Source organism: Crassostrea angulata, chromosome 7 (assembly GCF_025612915.1).
Source record: "Crassostrea angulata isolate pt1a10 chromosome 7, ASM2561291v2, whole genome shotgun sequence".
NCBI classification, from domain to species: domain Eukaryota; kingdom Metazoa; phylum Mollusca; class Bivalvia; order Ostreida; family Ostreidae; genus Magallana; species Magallana angulata.
In genome coordinates this window covers 29218113-29244348 of record NC_069117.1, presented here as the reverse complement: position 1 = coordinate 29244348, position 26236 = coordinate 29218113, and the positions used below count along the sequence as shown (strand labels likewise).

General features: G+C 32.3%; 2 protein-coding genes and 1 pseudogene across 2 annotated transcripts; 2 read left to right on the top strand and 1 right to left on the bottom strand.

The window, feature by feature from the left end:
• Positions 1-3543, top strand: LOC128156944 (uncharacterized; annotated as a pseudogene).
• Positions 3544-13932: 10389 nt separating this feature from the next.
• Positions 13933-21692, bottom strand: LOC128157425 (uncharacterized). Its single transcript, XM_052819971.1, has 6 exons — positions 21335-21692; positions 18846-19107; positions 16865-16945; positions 15785-15907; positions 15563-15684; positions 13933-15446 (listed from the first exon to the last, which is right to left on the bottom strand). Exons 2-6 carry the CDS (start codon positions 19095-19097, stop codon positions 14654-14656), a joined length of 1371 nt encoding a protein of 456 aa, XP_052675931.1. The 5' UTR covers positions 19098-19107; positions 21335-21692; the 3' UTR covers positions 13933-14653.
• Positions 21693-24941: 3249 nt separating this feature from the next.
• Positions 24942-26236, top strand: LOC128191284 (uncharacterized). Its single transcript, XM_052863368.1, has 3 exons — positions 24942-25287; positions 25427-26138; positions 26200-26236. The coding sequence occupies exons 1-3, from the start codon at positions 24948-24950 to the stop codon at positions 26234-26236; spliced, it is 1089 nt and encodes a 362-aa protein (XP_052719328.1). The 5' UTR covers positions 24942-24947.

Genomic DNA, 26236 nt, shown 5'->3' with positions numbered 1-26236 from the left:
GCGTACAACGTAGTTATTTGAATTAATAGATTATAGTTATTGATCGCTTGATCAGGGTTATGTACACATGGAGTGATAAAGTGATGTTTTATTTCTTCTTTTTTTTTCTTTTATTTGCGCAGTTACTTGTGAGTCTGGATATTTCATATTGAATTGAGCAAGATGTAAGTAGGTTGTTCTTACTTTTTTGGAAATGAGTTTGGTTTAGGGCCGGGGATGTAATTTGCAAACATGGACATTGATAGAAAAAATTAACAAAGATAATTCTGTTTAAATCTGTTTGATTAATAGTTCAAATCAACGAGTAATCAGTCCTTATTTTCAAAGTTTATCTTGAAATATATGTTATTCATCAACACACATGTAAGTCCTTTTTTTCACATAAACATGTAAAAAGCTGAAGCATATTAAATCTTTCACCCTCATCGAAGAAAATATATTTGGGATAATGGTTTTATTTGAATTATAATTGTTGTTTTTTTTATTTCTATCATGATAATTATAATAACCCAAGGTGTAAATTCGTTCCATCTTTTAAAGTGTTAATCAAAACATGTAAATTTAAAAGGAGTGTTATTTTTAAATTATTTACCTCGAAGCGAAAACGAAAGTTATAATTGCAAATGAAAAGGTTTGTCTGTATTTTTTCAAAATTCAACGACATTGCAACCAACCGAAATCTTTGTTTTTACCAGATATATTTGTGATTACACGGTCTATTACTTCTTTGTTGTTAAATATCATTTCAATTCATGCTTAAATGATATTTTATTACATAAATGATTATCTCTGGGTGTTTCATTCTGTGGAATCTAACACCCTTCAATACATGCGATACATTACATACATTCTTTATTTTGAAATTGGGTAAAAATTACAGTGGGTGACTATCGGGACCATCTTTAACATGTTTAACAAATAGAATTCATGTGATATAAATTTGATTTGAATTATAATCTCCCATTGACTTTGCTTTTGATACATGAAGATGGCAAATCAAGCGGTTGAAATTGTCGTAGAAACAAGGCGATGTCGCCATGTCATTACAATTTTGTCACGTGAGTCAGTCTTGGCAGTAGACTGTGAGAGAATTGCGCTTGGGGTCGAAGGTCCAATGACTCTTCTACAAATTTGTACCTACAGCGGTGACGTGTACCTGTTTGATGTACAAGAAAACCGAGAACTGTTTTCTGAAGGTCATCTAAAAACGTGTTGGAGTCTGATGAAATTTTGAAAGTACGTTGTTGTAAATATTGACACAAATATTATGGTTTATAAGGAAAATATGTTCACGATCTATGAACTCTGTTTATGTTACGTTTCTGTAGTCATATAAAACATAACATATCTATCGATATGGTTTAATGATTTGTTTCTCTCTCTCTTTATTTACCGGTAGGGGATACATGCATGTTCGTACGACAGCGCTGCTTTTTATTACCAGTTCGGAGTATCTCTCCAGAACGTTTTTGACACCCAGGTACCAGTATACATTTTTCCAATAAACTTTGTGACGTAAGATTAAAATAGATAGAATTTAGCAACGACTAATGACATTTTTTGCTTCTGGGCCATTATGAAATATTTAATGCATATCTTTGTACTTTTGAGTGATCTTTACTAACTGAATTTAAATATTTACATAACGAACACCACTTTCGTTATCTACAATGTAAATGTTATATTGAGTATTCCATAAAAGACCTAAATTGAATTTTTAAAAAATATATTTTGGTATACTTGTAAATCTAACTAAATGTAATGCATGTTTGCATGTTTCCTTTCAATAAAACGTCAATTTGTAATATTCATGTAATAAAATATTCAAAGGAAGACAGAAATATTAATGTCACACGAGATATTAAGAATTGCATTCATCTATTTTTTTTTTTCAAAATATTACTAAAGGGTTGGTGGCTCTTTAATTTCAAAACATATCCTGATTAAAACAATTTTTAATATTCCTATACTATATGCATTTAGTTAACTTAATTTAATTTTCTATGTAGGTTGCTGATACCGTCTTAGAAGAACATAAAGGACGCTTGCTTGTTTCTTCATTGGATTTACAGGCACTATGCCAAAAATATCCGTCTTGCAAAAAAGTGTCAGCATACAAAGAACAGATAAAGGTACTTTGTTTCCTACAGTAACAATCAGCTAAAAAAAACTTGTTTTAAAACGGTTTAAAAGTGAAATAAATTATTTTTTCTTTTAGATACAGTATAGTAAAAAGGAGGGTTGCTTTTGGGCAAAACGTCCTTTAATAGACGAAATGAAGTCCGTTGCAGTAGGTGACGTCAGAGCTTTGATACCGGAGGTCTTTGAGACTCAAAAACGGTTAGTAACAAAGGTGTGAGTGAAATTAATTTCTTAAACAGCTTATAATCATATATTTATTAAAAATAAATTAATGTGTTTTATTTTTAGGTTAATCGAGAACAATGTATTGCAAGAAAAATTTCACAAACGAGTATCACGAACGGTCAAATTTTACATTGACGATGAAGTGAGAAAACAAATATTTCAACGAAAAATTGATATAGTTTATCAAATTATTGATTCCATTGACGAAAAATGGGATGCTGATAATACTTTTTCAGACATTTCAAATGACAGTGATGAATTTGAGGCTTTAAAAGAAATTGAATTAAAGAGGCTGGTAAAAAGTCGGCCTTTATAAATCGGCTGAAAACAGAGAGCATAATGTCTGATTTAAATGAACTAGATGATAACAATACTAGAGGTGACAGTATCAAGACTAGCAAAAGATGCTAAATTTAAGCTTAAAGATATTAAATCTGAGGAGATTGGAGAAAAATACGGCATAGAAGCTGAATTAAAACACTTAACAAAGTGCGAAAATGATGTATTAAGATCTTTGAATATAAAGGATACCGATGATCAGCGGTTTTCAAAATACGTTGAAAGATTGTATTGACTACTAACAAAAGATGATATTGATAACAATTACGAGAAGTTAATAAAAAAAGGAGATGAGTTCACAATGGCAACATGGTATTACGAACGAATAACTTCTTACGTAGAAAGGGGAGCACATGTACCAATATTTTTTAAACAAAGCGCCTTGGCATTTAAAAAACAACTTGATAAAACATTTGGACAAGATGTTGTTCCTCCTAGTCCGTTATTGTAAGACCAATTACTTTGACTAGTTTAATTCAAACTTCATGATTGGACGTTTCCAGTTTACTTATCAAGATACCCATGCTTAACCATTTAAAAAACACCGTTACACAAAGCTAATATGATAAGTGATTGAGAAAAGGAAGATAAAAAATATTTTTTACGCATATAATAGCTGTTTAGATGAATTTAATTGTTCTAGACGATCTTTTTGACGCACTTTAGAAAACAAAATATGAGAAAACGGAAGTATCAAACAGTACGATATAGTAAATATTTGACAATTGATTTGTGCTTTTCAAAATTCTGACTTTTATGTACAATACAATTATCAACATTGTATACAAATAAATAAATGCACTTAAAATTTGTTAATTTTTTTGGAAGGACCCATTAGGGTATGACTATGTCTTTGAGACGAGAATTGTACAACTTATTGCGATATTGAAAAACGAACCACCAAATTACATAAAACCTTTTTTAACAAAAACATTTTAGAAAACATGATAGTCAACGGTGAAATAAATGGGTTTTTTGTCAAAAAACTATTCTTTAGAAGCACCAAAAATCTTTTCTCCTTTCTAATCATGCAATCGCAGAAGATGGTAACATTCTCTCTTATACATAGCATGAACAATGGGCTTGTATGAAAAAAAAACTACATAAAATTATATTTCTATAATAATATTCTTTAGCTGTTGCTGTCATGTGACTCTATTAAAAAAGCTGTATGCTTAGATCTGAAATTATTGATAAATTTTCACAATTTGTTAGTGGATTATTAAAATTGTTTAAACTTCAATTTAATTCAATTTTTTTCTAAACTTCTATTTAATTCCAGTGTCGATTGTATTTTTTCTAAAGCCTTAAAGTCTCCCGTTAATTTCAGACCTTATATTCTCCCTCACTACGTTCGTCTGAATTTAAAACAATAAAGTGCTATATGAATGAAAAAACCCAGACATTACATAGGTACGCTGCTTGCTATCGTTTAGAGATTCAAAGAGATACAAATATGACGTTTAGCTGACAGATATACAAGCAATACAATTTTATAACACAATAAACAACAATCTACATGTATAAACATTTATTTTTATATGTTTAAATGTTTTGTAACGTTTAATTGCTTTTCTATGGTGGCATATCTTTGCCCTGTGTGCAAGTTATTTTTCTATCAAATATGTCGACATGCAAGATAAATATGTTCACATGCAAGCTGATTATGTCGACATACAACATACTTATGTTGACATGCAAGGAAATTGCAATCAGATAAGAATAATACAAAATCCCAAATATCGCCCACCTGTGACATCCAAGATGCAAGATGCTGCCTTTTTATGTCGACATGCAACTTCTTTATGTTAACACGCAAGATAGATATGCTGACATGCAACTTATTTATGTCGACATGCAACTTATTTATGTCAACATGCAACTTATTTATGTCGACATGCAACTTACTTATGTTGCTTGCGAGATGAATATGTTGACATGCAACTTAGTTATGTTTACATGCGAGATAAATATGTTGACATACAACTTATAAGTTGTATGTCAACATAACTTAGTTGCATGTCGACATAAATATATATGTTGCATGTCAACATATCTATCTTGCTTGTTAACATTACTAAGTTGCATGTCGACATAAATAAGCTGCATGTCGACTCAAAGAAGTTAAATGTTAACATAAATAAGTTCCATGTTTACATCAACAGGTAGCATATCTAGCATCTTGGATATTTGGGATTCTCATTTGATTGCAGTTTTCTTGCATGTCAACATAGTTATATTGAATATTGACATAACTATCTTGCATGTCAACATATTTATCTTGCATGTCGACATAATAAATAGAAAAATAACTAGCATACAAGGGGCAGAGATATGCCACCATACTTTTCAACATAATCTTCAACATAATTGTCCCTTGAAAATTCCGATTTCCATCGGCCATGTATTTTTAATAACCTATAATTTACAACACTTGAAGCTGCAAATGTAGCATAGCCACTGCTAAACTATGCAAACCAAAAAGCTTTGAGTTTAAACCAATAGACGATAGAGACTCAAGCAGAATTTCTCGCGCCCAAATATAAGACAACGGTTTGTTGATAACCCAAAGCTTATTACATTTTTGCAATTTCAAATAACGTATGGAACGAAAATGAAATTGTCCGGCTTATCCGACAATTCTGCAAGCTGCAAATAAAGCTTTATCCAATAAACAGGACAGGTAGATTTACCTGTACTAGCAATATGCATATCATTACCTCGTCTATAAACATCAGTTTCGCTACTTTCAATATATACAAACATATGCATTTCATAAAATGATATATTTTTAACACGTAAATTTGCTAAATAATTGTATCTTAAAAATCCTGCAAATCCAATCAAAAGCATAGTGCACACTCTTAAACACAAAAATCACGTTTACAGTTGTCATTCCATACTTCGCTATGATCTGTTCTAAAAATTTCTGTAGAAATCGGCTCCTTCTTCTGGATCGGCTTGCTAAGAATTCTCTTTCCTCCTTCCATAACCCTATGTAAAGGCTAAGAATCACACGGATTATTAACACATACATTTAGATCGTGATACCACTTAATACTGTATGCTGATAACACTGATTCAGACACTGACTCCTGCACTAAAATGCTAAGAAAAACGGCTACTGTACTCACTGTAGCTGGCAAATGAGAAACGCAATGATTTAAACACCAGTTTTGAAACTTCTTTAAAGCTGCTTGGTCCGATTTTATATCAAATTTTATGAACGCTTTTAAACGATGGCTATGCTTAGTATATGTATAATAATAGACATTGTAGTAGTTTTACCCGTCAATTATGCCAAATTTCAATGAAGAAAAATACGTATAAAATTTGTTAACAAAACAAACGACATTAAAAGGTACCGCGTTATTTCGCCTCATGTTAAATTTCACCCCTGACGACGAGACGGGTATGGTTGTATTACGACTTTAACATCGCTTTAAATAAAGGTCGAAATGATCAGACAAATTACAATTAAACATGTGTACGTTTTGTTCGCTAATATTTCCAAAGTCTGCTTTCTTTACAATCGATGCATAGCATGCGGGTTGAATAACCCCAATCATTCGGGGGACGAAACGATGTGGATTCCTTTTCTCAACATTCCCGTGATGCATTTTGGTTTGTTTTTTCGTTTGCCCAAAGAGAAATTATTTTTATTTACTTTTAATATTTCTAACTTTGAAAGGAGACTGATTCTGCTGGTGTAAATAGGAGAAAGTCCATAACTTTCTAAGATAAATGATTTGTATGAAAAAAATTTTGATACTGTAATTACAAAAAAATCGGACCAAGCAGCTTTAAGTAAGAACCATACATTTTATTTGAGTTGTCGCTCTTTCCTTTTCTGATTATATAACGAAGAATGTTCGAAGCTGCTGATGAAAATCTGTTCTTTTCCAAATCCTGAATTTCCGTCCTAATATTGCGGACCTACATGTATATGTAAAATTTTAAAAAAAAATTAAAATTCAAAACCATATAAAATGATCTATAAAAACACATGGTGTCACTATTGTGTAACTTTCGCACATGGTGCCTGTATCCAACATAACAAAATGCACATGGTTCTTAAAGTCCCTTTTTCTCCTTGCAGTTTTTCATTCAATTTCAACACCTCTAAAATCCACTTTCAAAACCAGCAGGTTACTGTTAAATCTTTCTGCAGCAAAAATGCTTTAATTATCTGAACCAAACGTAAATAACCTTTTTTGGGTTTTTATATTCAATAAACTTTAACACAAAATTTTAAAAGTTATTAGATTAAGCATTCCAAACCATAGGCCAAAACAACGGCGTTTTCCATTTTGGAATAATTAATGTATCAAACGCTTTGCAAGTTTTCATATGCACAATTACTCGACAAATTACAGCAGGAGGCGGAACAACCAAACAATTTTCATCCGCAAATTTACATGGTTTACATATCTACATGGTGAAAACCGGATTTTAAATCAAACTTGATCATAAACTTTCCCTTTCTTGCGTAATACATACCTTCTTTAAAACCTTCAATTTAACTTTTTGTTTTTCAATGATATGATTTACATGTCGAAGATCTAGCACCAAACATTTTTTTACCTGAGGTATTGACCGTAACTGTCAAAGGATTAACTACAAAAGATAGCTTATTGACCTCCTTTATACACCCATTATCAAGAAGTTCTGAAACAGCGCCATTACCAAAATCTGCATTGTTCAATGATGACTTGTTGTTTTTTAAGATGATACTCGTTGGAAATTCTTTAAAAGGAATTGCATACCCAAATTTTATAACATTCAAAATGAAACTATTAGCTTTGAGTTCAGCGTTCCAAAAACAAACTTTTTTCTTGAGCTTTGATTTAACGCTAATAACTTTAACATTTTGTTTATATTCATATTTCTCATACACATCAAACATATACAAGTACTCAACTTTTCTATTTGCACTGTTTTGGGACTCCGCTAGTATTCGGTGCTGACAGGGTTGGGATTGGCTGTCCTATAAGATAGGGGCACTATCTGACCATGTGACCGACTTTCCGACAGTAGAAACTCAGCACGCTCTCTTGGGAATGGAGATCCTGTGGGTCCGACATTTGAGGTTGCATTGTTGAATTTGTCGGTGGAGCTATACGACTGGCTAAAGCCTCGAAAAAAGTCACTGGGCGCAAAACCGCCCTTGCGCCTGTCGTACGGTCTACTTCTGTAGGCACGTCTCCTTGCAGCACGACCCATAGCGTAACGAAGTTTAGCAGCGTCTTCAGTACCGTCTACCAGCGGGTCGTCCAGATATTCGTGTACTGTGTCCCAGCCATGACGGTCAGCAATTTTAAGGATTTTGTTTCTTTGTTGTAGAGCGGCTTTCTCTTCATTAATAACGAGTGCGGTCTTCGCTAAATTTCCTCCTGAACCAGTCCTTCAATTTCAACCAACTTTTGGGACCTCTCCTGGTTGAATGCGATTTGAATTGAATTTTGCGCTCCTCGTGCTTAAATTCAAATGCTGGTCCGGTCTCTGCCACGTGCGCAGCACTGCTCACCGTGTTGTTTTTGCAAGTTGCTCAGTAAGCCACGTTATGGTGTTCACAATTAATTTACTCAGCTTTTCTGGCGCTTTGTTTAATGAGAAACTAAATAACGAAACTGCCTCTTCGTTTGAAAGTCTTAAATCAGCACTTTCCATATTATCTGCTATTGTACCTTAAATCGCAACTATAACGAGCCAGCTTAGAGTGCCACGCCACCGCATGGTCCTACTATTTATATTACCTGATCACGTGACCGAAACCCATTCGAGTACGTATGAAAACCCATCACATACACAATTTTAATTGTAGAAATCTTTGTGATTTCAAAAAGAGTTCTTCAAAAATTTTACATTTGAAGCAATTTTTCATTAATTGAAATGTTTCTCGTCAATCAAAAACAAGTTGTTTCGATATTAAAGCTCATGAAAAATTTCACGTTTGAAGATGTTACTCTACTTGTTGCATGTTTTTTTTGCATGCAGATAAAACTTACAATGTAGAATTCCTTAAATGTTTTGGGGTTTATTTTGTTAAAGAAAATTATTTTCTAAAATAGTATATAAGAAGAACTTTTCTTTTGCTACATGTAAATTCAGTTTTCTATTTTAATGTGTGTAAATACAAAGTTTTGCCAAATAGCAATAGCTGTATTGGATTAACATAGCTACATTTACATGAATAAAGGCACCAATTCCTAATTATAAAATCGGAGTCATCAAAATTGAAATGTTCGTCGATTAGCATATTAAAGGTTTCAAATGATTACTTGCCATTGCTCCATAAAGCCAAATTATTAAAGAATTGCGATTACTTTTTTTATTTATTGGTTTGTAGAATTATATTTATTTTCTTAGATGATTCAGCATACCGTAATTTTTACATTTTCTTTCTGTTAAAGTAATGAAATTGTAAGTATACTGAGTAATGGTAAAATGGTTAGGCAAACCCGGGCCGGGGCAAAATAAAAGCCGGGGCAGATCGAATTTTTTCAATTTTCTTTGCTAATTATAATTAACCCATCTCATTGAAATTTTCAGGATATGTTCCCAATCGATATAACTGTATTCGATGTAAATATTTCTGCACAACATTGTATATTAAGAAATTTATCGACGATTGTTGATTTTCAAGTTGGAAAAATGGGTAGGCAAACCCGGGTCGACATTTTACGGTTTTGTGGACTTATTTAAGAAATAACTTAACATTTCACGTTTAATTCCGGTAAAACATATGAAATACTAATAAGAAATAGGCATTTAATGAACGGAAAATAATTATTCTTCGATTAACAACAGTTTTTAAGAAAAACCGGGTCACCAAAACCGGATCCGATCACCCGGGACAAACTTGATAATTCCGTAATAGTTGCGTGTCTATGTTATCGCACATGGATTTTATTTATGTTTTATTAATGTTAATTTATATTTACAATAATTCACATAATTTGAGAAAAAAGATCACAGATACTGTGCCTAGCTTTAATGTTATTTTTTTAATCACACATAAGCCCAAATGTAAGCTGCTTGATCAATTATAACTTCTGATTCATCTCATTATGATAATTAGCTAATAGAGAGGAAGCTGACATCTCATAAGGATAATTACAAAAAGAGAAGAACCTGAGAAGAAGCTAGGTTGTTGTGATGAACAATTGTTTTAAAGTTCAAAGTGATATCTTGATGATAATATTCTATAATGAGTTGAGTGTTTTCAGAAAACCTTTATCCACAAAACTTACTTGTCTCATTCAGTACATGGACATCAATCTGATGTCTGTTCTGTAATTTTCTTAAAAAGTAGGTATGAATTATTAAATGTGTATTTTCTTTGAATAAATAAATGTTGTATATATCATGACTTTTCATCTCATCGGGCAGGAAATATTGAATTAATATGCTGTATTTGCCGCGGTATGGGGTTGCAATTGTAACTATGGGAATTATTATTATGGGGATATTAATTTAATGATAATTAATGTAGTAAAATAATAATACAAAAAAGAAATTAAAAAACCAGCATGCTTATTCGTTCATATTATCACAGCTCTTTTAAATAATTAGTGTTATATAAAATTTATAGAAAACAAAATTTAATAAAAAAAAAAATAGTGCTTTTAATATTATTAAAAGTAAAATTAATGTATAACACCAAAACATTACTTACCTTTTCAATTTAATAAATTAGGCTCTAATGAGGATACCTCCTTGTGGTTAGAGCTGGGCAATGTCACAATATTTGTGATAGTTAACATCCTCATAATTTCGGAATTTTTAAGTTTGTCCCGGGTGTTCGGATCCGTTTTTAGTGACCCGGTTTTTCTTAAAAACTGTTATTAATTGAAGAATTTTTACTTTCCGTTCAATAAATGACTATTTCCTATTAGTATATATGTTTTACCGGAATTAAACGTGAAATGTTCATTTTTTTCTTAAATAAGTCCACAAAACCGTAAAATGTCGACCCGGGTTTGCCTACCCATTTTACCAACTTGAAAATCAACAATCGTCGATACATTTCTTAATATATATTGTTTTGCAAAAATATTTACAGCGAATACAGTTATACTGATTGTTGACATGTCCTAAAAATTTCAATGAGATTGGTTGAATATTAACAAAGAAAATTGAAAAATATCGATCTGCCCCGGCTTTTATATTGCCCCGGCCCGGGTTTGCCTACCCATTTTACCAAGACTCAATATTTAAGATGTTTTATCTTTATATCACTTCCTGCGCGATAGTACCTTGATTTGAAAAAGGGCTATAAAAATAGTTCATTTTAATAAAAATATACTCTCATGGGTTATGGCTTACGCCTAGGTCTAATTCAGGCCACAATTAATTGTTAAAAACTTTTAATATGCTGATCGACGAACAACTTTTTTGTATCGTCGGCTAAAGAAACATGATCGCCCGACACTGGTATCGGACGGCGCGTAACAGTCATATTAATTTCTAGGAACACCGATTTTCAACAGTTTGAATGTTTATTATTCGCTGATTCGTCGCTCGATTATCAAACGTTGAGCCACATTTTGTTTTCATACGATCGGCCGATTACACTAACAACTTTGCAACTGCTGAATATTCAAGTGTAACCACGTGGGCATTCATTTAATATTTTGACGAAACGTCTGAAGCATGGCGTCGACCGATTTACGACAGGTTTTAATGTCTTATCGTTGGTCCACAGGGGCATCGCATCCGCTCTACACTCTATGATATTATATATATATATATATAAAGAATACACAAGGGAAGAATCGAAAGTAGGACACGATTTATAAACAAAGTAAAAAACCCAACTTATTTGACAAAAGTTACGCAAATCCTCCCACACAATGTTGCAAATATTGTCAAAGAACACGTTCATATTGAAACATTCCTAATAAACCCGGTAAAAATCGTTTTTATCTCATTTAAACCACTGTCTGCTGCAGACATTCAATCTCTTCGCCCAAGAAAAGATAACAGTACTTTCTCTCTATTTTATGTTCAGTAATGATAGTAGAAATTCCGGCGGTTAATTGTAACATCTGGGAAAATTTTCGTCTTATGTTACTACCGTACTGTAAGCATAATAACATTCGTTCCGATATATTTGGCATGTCTAAATATGTAATTCCTTTTCCTACGGATTTTGTTTTCCATGTTTTTAAAATTTTTGTTCCGCGAGAGTCATACTGGGTATTCCGAGTCACGATGTAAAACGCATGTTTATGATAACTTGTTTTATACAGTCAGTTCAAGCATATCTTTTATAACAAAACATAGCAAAGAGAAGCATTTTAATCTCAAAATCTCATACCATAGCATTGAAATATCATAACATTGGAATTCCATAGCATATCAATGGATTTGATTCTCAATCGCCATATCATACCAAGAATAGCATACATTCAACTTGATTTTCTTGTATTTCAAAAAAAAATGTGTACGTTGCGGCTTAGTGGTAAACTAATGTTTTTAAATATTTTCCTTTGAAATGTTTGGATAATTTCAATAAGCCGAAGTGTTTCTTGTTCAAACATTATTAAAAACATAAACAGTATACCATATCATTAAGCCTTTAATTTCAATATCTCGTTGCACAGCATACACATTTTAAAGCATATCAGTAAAATTGCATAACATGAAATTGTAAAAGATATGCATGAAATGACTATTAACAGAAAGGAAATTTTATCAGAAAACAGATCTTTGTAACAAAATAACTTCGAAGTAGCAGCTTTGATAAGGTTTCTTCAGACATTACCACTTTATGGATTGTGGGTCACTTCCAGGTATTTCGAATACATAGCAAAACTGGCACAAAAAAGTCCGATGAATAAAATATGTTTAACTTATTTTCAACTCATTAGTTTATCTCGCTATCCTATAGTCTAAAATTAGTAAAGAAATTAGTTCCGTCCAAGCTTTTGACTCACTACTTTAAATTTACACCCTATGCATCGCTTGTGCCATCTGAAGGATAACCGAGGAAACGTGAGGAGACCTAGGCTAACTAAAATAAACTTGTTACCACATTCAAAGCTCATTCAACGTGTATAAAGTTTACATTTGATAGATTTAGTTTAAAACCTTTACAGTTCTTAAAAGCTTTCAAAATTTCTTCGATTTCCAAAGCCACAGCATTAATAAGACATACAGAACAACGTTTTCATTTCGTTTCTTTGTAAATGTAAGAAACTTCAATACATCAAAAAGTTCATAATTATACTTCATTGCTGTTCATCGTTTTAACACAATGTTAAGGATTATAATGCAGATTATCTGCCCAAGACATAACAATTTAAAAAATAAAGAAAGATATAAAAAAAAAAAAATAAGTAAATTCGCTTTGAAAATAATCATTGACGTTTTATTTTTCAGTAAAACTAGTTTAAAGCTATACACGCTATAATCTGCGTCAATTTTGAATAAAAGGGAAAATGTATGTGTTTGATTACTAATAAAAGTTACCTTTATGCTGTTAATTATAATGCTCAATTCGATCACGTAACAAATATATCTAATATTAAACAATAAAAAATATTTATTTTCCTGCCAGGAAAGTAATGCCTCCTCGTGAATATCAATCTATCACGTGATATCGACAGCTAAATTTAGTCTATCATACCACAACTAGTGAAGGGTCAACATATTCATAATTGTGATAGTTTCACAAAGGAAAGGATATTTTCTGTAAAGCATAAATTTGTCCGATATACGAGTACAAACAAAAGATAAAAAATACAAGCCTGTGAGTAGATATGAATACTTCCTTTAAAAAAATGACGTAGACCTGTGTTTTTCCCCTATGTGCTATTTATAGATCCTATAAGTGTTAATGCAGAAGTAAGGGTATCGTGAATGACAAACGTATTTTACTCATTATACATGTATGCATTTCAAATTAACAACTGTTAAGCATATTAAAAATCAAGTTGGATATTTAATTAGGCAAATATTAACGACCACCTAGTTCTCCGCGGACATGCGCAATGAGGTCGGTTTCGCTCTTCCTTCATCAATATTCATGAAAAGGTTATATTTTCCTGGCAGGAAAATTAACAATTAAAAATCTATATCTTTGTAACGAGATGGAATTCACCATTGTAATTTACAGATTAAGGATAACTTTTATAAGTAGACAAATGCATGCGTTTTCACTGTCATTCAGAATTGACGTAATTTATAGCGTGTATAGCTTTAAGCCAATATTAATATTCTTAATTATCTGATTAAAACACGATTTCTCATCGTTATGTTTTTCAATGCAAATACATAAATTATTATGCTTAAAAATTGTTCGGCTTAACTACTAGAATATCATGCTTAAAATTGACAGTTAAGGAGAGATAATATGTTTCACAAATTGTTGTAAGTGTATTACGATATTATTTTCCAAAAATAATTTGTTATTGCATAAATATAATCTTCTCTTTCATGATTTTTTCTTTAGTGATAAAAGGGCACGATAATAGAACCTCAAGGAAGGGTTGACAGCTAAATTGGGGTTAAAAAGGTAGATGGCTTAATAAGCGAATTATAATTGTATTAAACATGCTATGTACAAGAAGGTAAAAACACCGAACACTAAATCAATAAATTTTTATGAAAAATTGTTGGTAAAATTATATCTCCAAACTGGTGCAGCGTACATAATATGAAGTTCGGTGTATTTCCTCAACACATTTTCTAATGAAGAAAGTCAACACCAATTGCAAAGAAACGTGGTGTTTTAAAATTTAAATAATATGTTAATTGCTTATTCTTCTACATGTTACATTAATGTAGTTCGTTTCGACATTGTTATGATGATAATTAACGATGTGGTTATTCAAAATTGATTCAATAAAAAATCTTCGTATCTAAGTGCACTAAAAATTGAAATTGGTCACTCGTTGGAGATATTCATCGTATAAAAAACATTTTCATTTAGATGCAAGCATCACCCTGATGGAACGACATCACGTCCAAATGTTCGGTCTAAATCATGTTTGAACCTTTTAGCCTTTTGTTTGAGGGTGTCCGGAACCCTTGTTCTTCTTGCAATGAAAAACTTCATCTTCTTGTAATAACCTTCTGTCATCTTAAAGTTTCGACGCTTTTCGTTAAATTCGTCGATTTTCTTCTGCAAATCTTCATCCATAAGTAGCCAGTAAAGATGAAGAACCACTTGATGAAAGTTGGGATCAGCACTACCATTTGGTCTTAGTGACCGAAGAGTCTCCCTCTCAATTTGAGGTACGTGGCTAAGCTTGGAATTTATATTGTATTTGGTACTTATGTTTCTCATTGCAATTTTGTTCATTTTTGCATTTACTATCTTTGCTTTGTCTGCGATTAGCTTATTAGGATGTCTTTCAAAAGCAAGGATACTGCCTTTTGATCTCCAGCTTAGGAAAAAACTGTCATTGTCCTCCTCAAGCTTTTGCAAAAGATCTGCTAATTCTTTGTGTATGATCTCTGTTTTTAGGCTATCAATGAACGACGAAATTTTAGCAGCATCTTTGAAGTGTATCCTATGGACAGCCCTGTACTCATCACCATTTTCATCAAAATCATTCAAGTTACATGAAGTACTGCTAAAGTGTTTGGCGTTTATATCCGCTACAATTTCTTTAATTGTGGCATCAACCCGGTCTTTTCTCTTTTGTTTAATAGTTTGGTCAATATAAAAAAATATTTCTTCTTGAACTCTTTCTTGAAATTTACACATTAAATTGTTTTCTTCAAGGTACCTAAAAAGTAATGTAGGAATTTTGTTATTTGATTTTTCTGCTTTGAATTAATTGCTATTTTTTTGTCTATCTATGTGTAGTTTTAACTTTCTTTATGAATATTTTTCAATTCATACCTTTTCTGGTTTTCATACACTTCCGGTACAATGGCTGTGACGTCACCTGCGGCGTAAAGAATCATGTCCTCTGTCATTGGTCGTTTGGCCCACAAGTCACTCGTCTCTGTTTTAAATTCAGTCTATCAAATTGATGTATATCAAATTGAAGTCTTTGTTATCAAACACTCTTTTTACTATAGACATATGACTCATACATGCATATACATACAGATGTTATACCTGTATATTATCCTTCAGTTCTGTTGAAAATGCCTTTCCATCGTACTCTTCGCAAATCGCAGCAAGTTTCAGAAGAGGTGCTAGTCTGCGTCCTTTGTGTTCTTGGATTATTATATTAGCAACCTGGATAAACAGTTAATAGTTTTATTTGATGTAGTATAATATAATATACACTATATGCATATAAAATGTAACCAATTTGTTTTACGCAAAAGTTCTTTTTATTTTTTTCATTTTTATTGTCTTCTAAAATAATAAATTAATTAAATTTATGAAAGTTTCAAAACGAAAATCATTTTGTTTTAAGGTAGAGGGAAACAGTTTCGGATAAAGTCAATAGTTTTGTAAAATTAAGAGTTACTGTACTTAAAGACAATTTTAAACGATAATCATTAATTAGAAGAATGTCTCTTGTTGAGATTGATATGCAATATGTAGACCCATAATGAGAATCAAGTAAAATGCGAAACGTCCGGCTATGACTGGTCTGTTGACTTTACAAAGTAAAATTCCAAGTTACAGACAGGAGATAAAATAACATTAAAAATAGATTAATGGGACATAGTAAACTATACATCGGTAAGTTTCTGACATGTGATTGTGCAACATGCACAAATTACGGAATTACAACGCTTTGCAGGAAAATAGCTGGGGGAGGTCGAAAAGTTGAAAAGTCATGAAAAATAAGCGAAATACAAAAGGGTCAAAATCTCAGAAAAAACACTATGGAGAAAAGTTTTCGAGAAAAATGACGAGTAATTTTCCTTAGAAATTTATGATTGGCCTTATAAGGGGTTAATTGCAGGTATTCGTGCTGAATAAGGACTGAAGAAATTCTAGTTACAGAGTCCTGAATACACACATCCCTTGACTGCAGTGAATTGTATAAAAAGAAAACCTGTCCCGTGCAACCTAAGCTTTAAATCTTTTGGGATTAATCTTGGATGCATCGAAATGTTTTATGATCCACTAGCAGCAATTTTTATATCAAATACAATTTGGGATTCAACAAAACAAATATAACTGATATTGCCAACAACCAAAAAATGCATTACAATTCGAAATTAATAAGCCATATACCTGTGTATCGAAGACATTCCTCAGTGTCACCCCGAATTGATGGTATAATGCAGCACTGTCGTTGGAGCACGAGTGCATTACCTATATACAAAAAAATATCAAAAAGGTAGTCTACGATTATTTTACTAGCGGAGTTAGATGTCAATACATGTAAGAAACAAAAGGCCCATTGGCCACATCGCTCACCTGAGGAACAATAGGTATGATAAAATCAGCTTAATGGAGTCAAACAATACACACTATCTGGACAATGTACAATAATACATATAGATACTGTATTAAAAAATCCATTTTCCCTTTGGATATTCTTATGTTTATAATCATTTGTCCTTTTTCTAACAGGATGATTTTATAGTCATATCACATGTTGAGTATTGCAGTTCGCAAAAAGATCCTTAACGATTGTCTATACATGTATATGAGAAATAAAGCTATATCAAACTCTGAACCTTCTTGTGAGGCCAAAGAATTGTCCTGGGGCCAAAGTATTAACAATTATAAAGAATCATCTGGCTGATTAGTTTCTGAGAAGAAGATTTTAAAGATTTACTCTATATATTTCTATGTAAAACTTTAACACCAAACCCCTCAACCCCTAATGTGGCCCCATCCTACCCCCAGGGATCATGAGTTTCACAACTTTGAATCTACACTACCTGAGGATGCTACCACACAATTTTCAGCTTTCCTGGCTGATTAGTTTCTGAGAAGAAGATTTCTAAAGATTTACTCTATATATTCCTATGTAAAACTTCGACCCCCACTGTGGCCCCACCCTACCACCGGGGGTCATGATTTTCACAACTTTGAATCTACACTAACTGAGAATGCTTCCACACAATTTTCAGCTTTCCTGGCTGATTAGTTTCTGAGAAGAAGATTTCTAAAGATTTACTCTATATATTCCTAAGTTAAACTTCAATCCCCCCATTGTGGCCCCACCCTACCACCGGGGGTCATGATTTTCACAACTTTGAATCTACACTAACTGAGAATGCTTCCACACAATTTTCAGTTTTCCTGGCTGATTAGTTTCCGAGAAGAAGATTTTTAAAAATTTACTCTATATTCCTATGTAAAACTTCGACGTCCCGTAGTTGCACCACCCTACCCCCAGGGATCATGATTTTCATAACTTTAAATCTACACTATCTGAGGATGCTTCCACACAAGTTTCAGATTTCCTGGCAGATTAGTTTCTGAGAAGAATATTTTTAAAGATTTACTCTACATATTCCTATGTAAAACTTCAAACCCCATTGTGGCCCCACCCTACGCCCGGGGGTCATGATTTTCACAACTTTGAATTTACACTACCTGAAGATGCTACCACACAAGTGTCAGCTTTCCTGGCTTAGTAGTTCTGGAGAAAAAGATTTTTGAAATTTTCTCAATTTTTTCATTATTTTCTAATTATCTCCCCATGAAAAAGGGTGTGGCCCTTAATTTTCACAACGTTGAATCCCCTTTGCCTAAAGATGATTTTTGCCAAGTTTAGTTGAAATTGGCCCAGTAGTTCTTGAGAAGATGTTGAAAATGTGAAAAGTTTACGGACGGACGACAGACAAAATGTGACCAGAAAAGCTCACTTGAGCTTTCAGCTCAGGTGAGCTAAAAAGGTGGGCTCAGTTAGCCCTTATATATACATATACGTGTTTTATTTCTTCTTTTTGTAAGCTATAGGACATAATTACACAATATTGATTCTTTATTAACATATTTTACAGTTCACTGTTGGTTTTATTTCTTAATCTGAAATAGTTTTTCAAATAACAACGACGATCGGATAAATTTAATGTATTGATTTTCTAAATCGGTCTTTTATATGATTTTTATATTTAATAAGTTAATAAGTTGCGGCGGGGAAACTATTAATTAAATGTTATATAAAATCAAACCCCCTCTCCCTTATTGATTTCTATTGCTCTTTATTGAATTAAACGATCAAATATTTTACACAAAAAGGCGGAATATTAATTACTTTTATGAAATTTTGAGACTCCAGAAGGGTTCCAAGCTTTCCTTGGGTCAGAAGACATTTATTTTTTAAGATGTCGAACAAATAAACATGTCCTGTAGAGTCTCCGACTTGAACCAACGTCAAGGGACCCTCCGCCCCAAGTGAAATTCCTTCACAATCTACTCCCAAAACGCTCTCACGTGCCAGCAAATCCACCACCGTTCTACATCGACGAACATCTTCAATCACTTCCGGTAACTGTTTAGCCGCCATTTGATTTTATCTAACAAAAAATGCATCATAAAATGTTTTAACAAGCTAAACGTTTTGAAATTAATTCGAAAGTAATGTATTTTAATGTTATCAACAAAATATGTTTCATAACTTAGCAAGTAGCAAACTTTTATTACTTGAAAAAGTTATATTGCCATCAATATTCGTTGATTGTTATGTTTCGTTCTTGAGCTACTCCAAATTATGTTTATTTTTTATCAGTATTTTAGAAGAATTAACATATTACAAATGTGATAAAAATGTATATGTTTCTGTCTGTTTGGTTTAAATGTGGGGGGAAAACCAACAAAATGTTGAATAGGACACACACGTATTTTCCTAAATGGGCATGACACCATCTCTGTCAAAATTTGTTTTCCAACATGTATTTTTGTTATATTTTTTTTATTATTTTCAATGGTTTATTAATGGATTTCTAATAATGAACTAAAATTTGAGTGGCATTGGTCGAGTGATCAGCAAGATACAGAACTCGTAATTCTTTGTTCTGTAAATATGGCTCCTTCGTGCCATTTTTAAAGCGCTTAGCATAGCTCAGCGCTTTATTGTCGTTAGACTTCTACTTCCGGTGCATCGAATAACCGCCCCCTTTGAGCAGAAGTATACATCATTTAAACTGATTAGGGAACCAGTTTCAGGGGTTTATACACATAACTGCACGGGCTATAGTTAATCTAATGTACGGGTTATTGTGAATGTAATGTACGGGGCTTACATACATAATTGCAGGGACTGTCATGCAGTGATGAGGAAATACAGTGCGTTTTCAGAAGCTGAACTGTTATATACATATATATGTTATATGCATAAAGAAGCTGGGTTGGCGCTTTTCAGTACTATCAGTTCTTTTATTTTATTTGTTTACATTGGTTCCAATATACGGTAAAAGGTATTTTTCAAGCTGATTTCTATCAAACTATTTCGTTTTGAACATAAATTAACAGTTCCTAACGTAATATTCTATTTAGGTCTAAACTTCGAATTTTCTGTTCAACATTCAAAATGACACTCAAATTTTGGTGGACCATTAGAAATGCCTCACTAGGGTATTGCAAAAATCAAAACGGAAAAATAAAATTTTGACCAAAATCGTGATCATGTCCCTTTAATCTCTTAGACCAGAATAAAAACATTTTTTTTTTCACATCGAAACATTCTCCTGTTTAGAGCTATTTATATTAATTTTATAAAACACAATTATTTGTTAGTTAAGTGTCCTGCCTATTTGGTGATGAGTCATAGACAGACGTACATCTATCAAACTTGCAAGCTTTTGTTATCGTCAAACAGTGCATATTCCGACAGTTCAGTAGCAGATATTCAGATACTGTAATCCATGTTTTAAAAAAAACCCACTTCAATATGTTAACCGTACATTGCAGATTAAAAACATTATGCCATTTTGAAATTGTGCGTATGATTAAATACAACCCCGTATTTGTTAATGCATTGGAAGGGACTAATGTATTCATCACCTGACTTCATTCTAGAAAATATATTAAAATAAGAAGGATATCTATTAAAAGTTCAGGATTTTTCATCTCTGCTATTTAGGAACGCAATAAAAAGATTGTTTTTAAACCTTGTTTCCAAAATGGACGATTTCGCTGTTAATTAGAGGGGTTTGAGATTAAATGCCACACTTCGCACCATCATAAGAAAATTACTTTAAATCTCATTTTTAACTGTACAACATTCAAGTAAGCAAAGAAACAAAACCAATTTATCTAAAGAACTGAGGTAGAAAACTCAAGTCCGAAAGAACGCTCAATAAAACACTGTTTGTACTTTGATAAAGATGGGAGCTTACAAGGATTTATCAAGTTAAGGAAAACAAAGGATAGCGATCAAGAGATATATATCAGGACAAATCAATATAGATTTTAAACCCATCTGTCACACATTTTACAAAATGCGTAGAAAGTGTTTTGTTCATTTAAGAAACCATCTTAAATATCAAAACAAAATCAATATAGATTAACCAATTCCTCCGCACTACATTTTAAAACTGCGTAGAAAGTTTTTCGTTTATTACTGCACAAAACTTTTAATTTTTCACCTTTAGTGTATTCATAATATCGATGTGAAACAATTACAAATTCACTTTTTCTTAATTCTTTTAAAAAATTGTGTAAATACTTGAATTATATTTATTTTAATAATTCATTAAATTCTTCGATATTGTAAGTTAATGAGTTACATGGCATTGTACTTACCTTCCAGAACTCGCTGACTGGCTGATGTTACCCAGCTTATACGCGATTTGAAACGTTTTTATACCAGTTATATTTGTACGTTTACTTTCGGTATCTTTTTCTGATTATGATTTTGAAATTTCAGAAAATAAATTCCTCTTATCTGTGTGAGTGGGATATTGTAAAACAACCCATGATCAGGGTACATGGTTCACTGATTATTTTTTTTTTGTAGACATACAATTACCAGTTGTAAATGATTGTTTAAATAAAATAAAGTGAGGTATATAAGCGCCGTTCACTTTTAATTTCTTATACAGAAAAATCCTTGTAATGACATCATTGAGCGTAAAATGTACATAGTCCTAAATGATCACAACAAACACGAACCAGTTCACGTAAAACCGCACCTGTTTACCCTCGTTTTGATTAGGACCGGAAATTATTTAATTGTCGCACATCGTTTATCTCTTGGTTGACAGCTTTCAATTACTCCATTTGTATTGCAGAAACTGACAATTGTTTTTACACTGTACAGTTATTCTGATTTAATACATCTATTGTTTTTATTAAGCTATATACACTTTGTATTTGAATTTATTTGTCTGTATATCTACTGTTATAATCTTAACATTATAATTAGTATATGTATGTGTTGACCTTTAAAACACGTTTGTGTTTTATATTTAATGTCACTTTGTTTTAGCACTAATTATGTAGGAAAGGACTCTCTAAGTTTTAAGAACTTGTGCTTAATCATTTTGTTCACACCATCAAATAATAAAATATGTTCAAATAACAGCTTTCAATGATCCAGTCTTATGCATTTGTAATTACATTATGTTAAGTTAATATGAAATTGTAAGTATTTCTATGAGAAATATCATTTATCCTTTATTAATTGAGAACAATAATGTATAAATACTGTACTTTGTTTTCAAAATGTCAATCTTTTAAAATCGGAGTTGAGTAAATGGGACATACAATACACGATTATCTAACAAAGGTAATAACTTTTAATATTGATTTACCTTTAAAATTACCCATTTTTGATTTTTTAAAGTGCAAATTGCAATGCAATTATATTTTGCAATAATTTTTAAAATACATTTTACATTTAAAGATTAATGCACCAAAATCATAAGAAAAGTAAAACTCCAGGTAGGTCGATCTAAATTGATAAAAAATGTTAAGAATGAAACCTTGGACGTGTGTGGTTTGGTTTGGATAAGAGCAATAAAACTGTAATTTACTGTGATGTGATATCTTGTTTGCAGATGTTCATGCTACGCTACAATAAAACTTTTAAACAGTAGGCTCTATGATATTTAAATTACAGCCGACGCTACGTGACCGTGTTTTCTCCTATAAGAATAATTTTTTGAAAATAAATGATGTTGTGAATCTTATGCCATAATTAATATCCGTGTAAAACACTTTTCTTATACACTGGTTTTCATAAAGTAGCCTTTCTGTTGGTTTTCCTTACTTATATTTTTCTATTAAGTATATTTTTGATTGTTTTATTCTTAAATAAACTGTACATATATTATATGTAGATTGTTTGGGAGTTCAACTTGGGAGCAGAAGCCCGATGACTCTGATCGGTTGAAGTTGGTACTTACAGAGGTAATGTGTATTTGATTCATGTTTATGAAAATGAGAATTTTTTTTAAGATTAACTATACGGCAGGTCATGTTCATTTAAACACATGTCTTGTTTGAAAGCACAACGTCCAAATACAATTATTAGCTTGACGTTAACATCGCATTTAGATATCGGATTGATTTAGTTCTACGCACTTTGCTCTAGATTAAGCATTTAGAACGGGGATGTATGTTTGAGATGAGATTAAAATGACTGATGATATATAGAACACAAAAACACGATATGTCCGAGGATAAAAAAAAGTATTGATTTACCAGGGCTGCGTTTTACCAAAGAGCTCATGCCTTACGCCCATATTTTTGAAAGCACGACTATATTTTTGAATGCTTTCAATTACAATTTCATCAATGTTTTATTCTATTAGCTGTAAAATATGATAATTGAAATCAAAATAGTTGTAAATAAATGGCTTATATAATTTTTTTTTTATTAAGATTATTCAATGAGACTGAATATATTTATGACTTTGTAGTAAGTTCTTTTGTAAAACGCAGTTCGGGTTCTCAGGAATGCTTAATCCTCCAATTTGAGACAGGAATAAGAACATACATGTATCTGTAAAATGACATGTTGAATCTTAAAAAAGGGGAAAGAATAAGATTCGCCAATTACAAAATAAAATATTTTTAATATTGATTTCTTGTTTAAATTTTAAGACTCCATGAAATCCCGTAACTTTAGAATAATTAATAATTGCAAGAAGATACTATTAAAACTAAGAAATAAAATTTAACCGATTTGTTTGCTTGATGATCTTTTTTATCATTTTACCAATCTTAGGCATAGTTTTTTAAAAACCTCCTGCAGAGTAGAGGAAAATCACAGTAGATATCATCACATCAATTTCACTGAAAGAGCAAGGAAAGTTAAATAAAAAGTAGGTTTCCCTTTTGACGTCAATCTTATCTATCGCCAGTTTTTTATAATTAATACATTGAACATGGGAGGAGCTTGGCTTTGACGAACAACTGCTATATAAACAAGAAGCCCAATGGGCTACATCGCTCTCCTGAGCAACACTGGCTTTATATGGGCGTTCAAAGGATATTGTGCCATGTGGCCCCTCGGTAGATTAAGCAAAAATGAATATCCGAATTTTAACTTATTTTTGCATATACTTAATCTTTGACATATTTACCTTCATGGAATACCATTTTTACCGAAAATAGATCAAATGCAATATAAATAACTAAATTTTCAGTTGGTGTTCACGGTTAAGTTCCATTTCCCTTTATTTAAGCCGCCCCCCCCCCCATCACTTTATAAAACGATTAAAATACATGAGAGCATAAAGGTACATTTTCTCCCTCCACTACTTGCTACTTATTGTATTTTTAAAAATTCTATATGTGAAAGAAGAAAAGTGTACCTCAATGCACCAGAATAAATGCGCTCAATTCCTCAAATTAGAAACATTGAAATATTTAATTGGCCTTCTCCATTATAGACGATTGTCATTTACCAGGCATGAATTCATTTCGTATGACCTTTCATATCCTTACTCACTTGATTGAAGAAAATAAACTTAACTGAAAATGTTGTCACATATGTGAAAGAGCTATAATTCAAAATATTTACATTTTCAACTGTCTTTGTCTGTGATAACATTACAAATCAATTTTGAACCCTAAAACCGAATAACATCAAAAAATATGAGTGACACAAAATGGGCGTGTCTTATAGCAAAACCGAAAAACGGTATTGGCTGCACGGCGCGCGTAGTAATACATTGCATGTGCTAAATAAAAAAAGTAGTGGTTTTGAAATGTTTTCTTTTCGCACACAAAATGAATGAAAATTAAAATGAGCATGTAAAGGTTACCATTTAAAATAAAATTTATAGAAAAATATCCTAATATGCAATTTAAATATTTTATATAAACGGCTCGTCTGCTGATGAATAGATTTCTTATAATGATCGTCTGCTGATCACTTCATTTTTCATTTCGATCGAATGCAGCCACCATGAACGACGATATATCAGATGCGGTAAAATATGGCGATTTTGAAGTATTTAGTGGGGATAATTATGAAGCCCTCCTGCCAGAATTAAAATTAGAAGGTTTTGATTCTGATTTTGACAATTTTCTATCCGAAATGGTCGTTTCGGACTTCGATATAACATTAACCCAACAGGCATTTGCCGATTTGAAAAAATCCGATGATCCCGGGTTGCCAGCCCCAGAAACGCCAACAAGTACTCGTTTTGCCAAGCTTTCCGACGACGAAATTAAAGGATTTCAGGAACTCACACAATCAAAGGCTACAAAACAAAGCACCAAATGGGGTTTAAAGATTCTTACAGGTACGCTTCTTTTTTTAAAAAAAGTGAATATTAGTAAGCAGCAATTAAACGCAAACAAAAACAGCCCATATTTTGCAGTTACAGTTTTTTCTCAAATAACTGTCAAAACATGGATATCATTGTGCGTTTTCTATTACAGATTGGCATATTGAAACGTTTGGAGTCCCTCTAGATCTGGCTGAGATTTGCGAGGAGGATCTGGCGAAAAAACTCAGTCGCTTTTACTGTGAAGCAAAACCCCAAAACCCGAAAAAGGAGCATACCTCCGAATATCATAAAAATACCATGAAAGCAATCAGAGCCGCCATAAACAGGCATTTATCCGACATCGGTCGAAATATAGACATTGTAAACGATAAAGCATTCAAAACTGCAAATAAAAGTTTGACCGGTCTCATGAAGCATAGAATGGTCACTGGAACTTCTCGCCCTACAACTCATAAGGAGATCATTCACAAATCAGATTTACAGAAAATTTCTGCTTACCTGGAGAGTGCATATTCTTCTCCAGTCAATCTGCGACTTGCAATGTGGTACATCATCGCGATACATTTTGTGTCTCGTGGTCTTGAATTCCATCATCAGCTTCGGGTAGATTCCTTCGATTTCAAAGTTGACGAAGAAGGCTCCATATATGCTTGTTTGAAGCATGAAACAAAACAAAAAAACTATCAAGGTGGCATTCACAAACTTGAAGCACTGAACGACAAAAGAATGTATGAAACTGGAAACGAAACTTGTCCTGTGAAGATGTTGAAGTTCTTCTTGTCTAAAACGGACCCAAATGCGGCTCATCTTTTCAATAAATGCGTTACAGATGCCATTTCTTTCCCGAAAGATTGCAACATATGGTACACAGCCGATCCCATGAAAAAGCGATCATATGTTAATTTCCTTCCGGATATTTGCAAGGCCGCCGGGTGCAAACGTTACACAGCTCACTGTCTAA

Coding starts and splice junctions, on each gene's coding strand:
- LOC128157425 (XM_052819971.1), bottom strand. CDS start 19,097: ATGGCGGCTAAACAGTTACCGGAAGTGATTGAAGATGTTCGTCGATGT. Junction 16,946..18,845: donor AGTCTCAAAATTTCATAAAA/GTAATTAATATT, acceptor TTTTGTATATAG/GTAATGCACTCGTGCTCCAA. Junction 15,447..15,562: donor GTGTATGAAAACCAGAAAAG/GTATGAATTGAA, acceptor ATTACTTTTTAG/GTACCTTGAAGAAAACAATT.
- LOC128191284 (XM_052863368.1), top strand. CDS start 24,948: ATGAACGACGATATATCAGATGCGGTAAAATATGGCGATTTTGAAGTA. Junction 25,288..25,426: donor GGGTTTAAAGATTCTTACAG/GTACGCTTCTTT, acceptor TTTCTATTACAG/ATTGGCATATTGAAACGTTT. Junction 26,139..26,199: donor CCGAAAGATTGCAACATATG/GTACACAGCCGA, acceptor GATATTTGCAAG/GCCGCCGGGTGCAAACGTTA.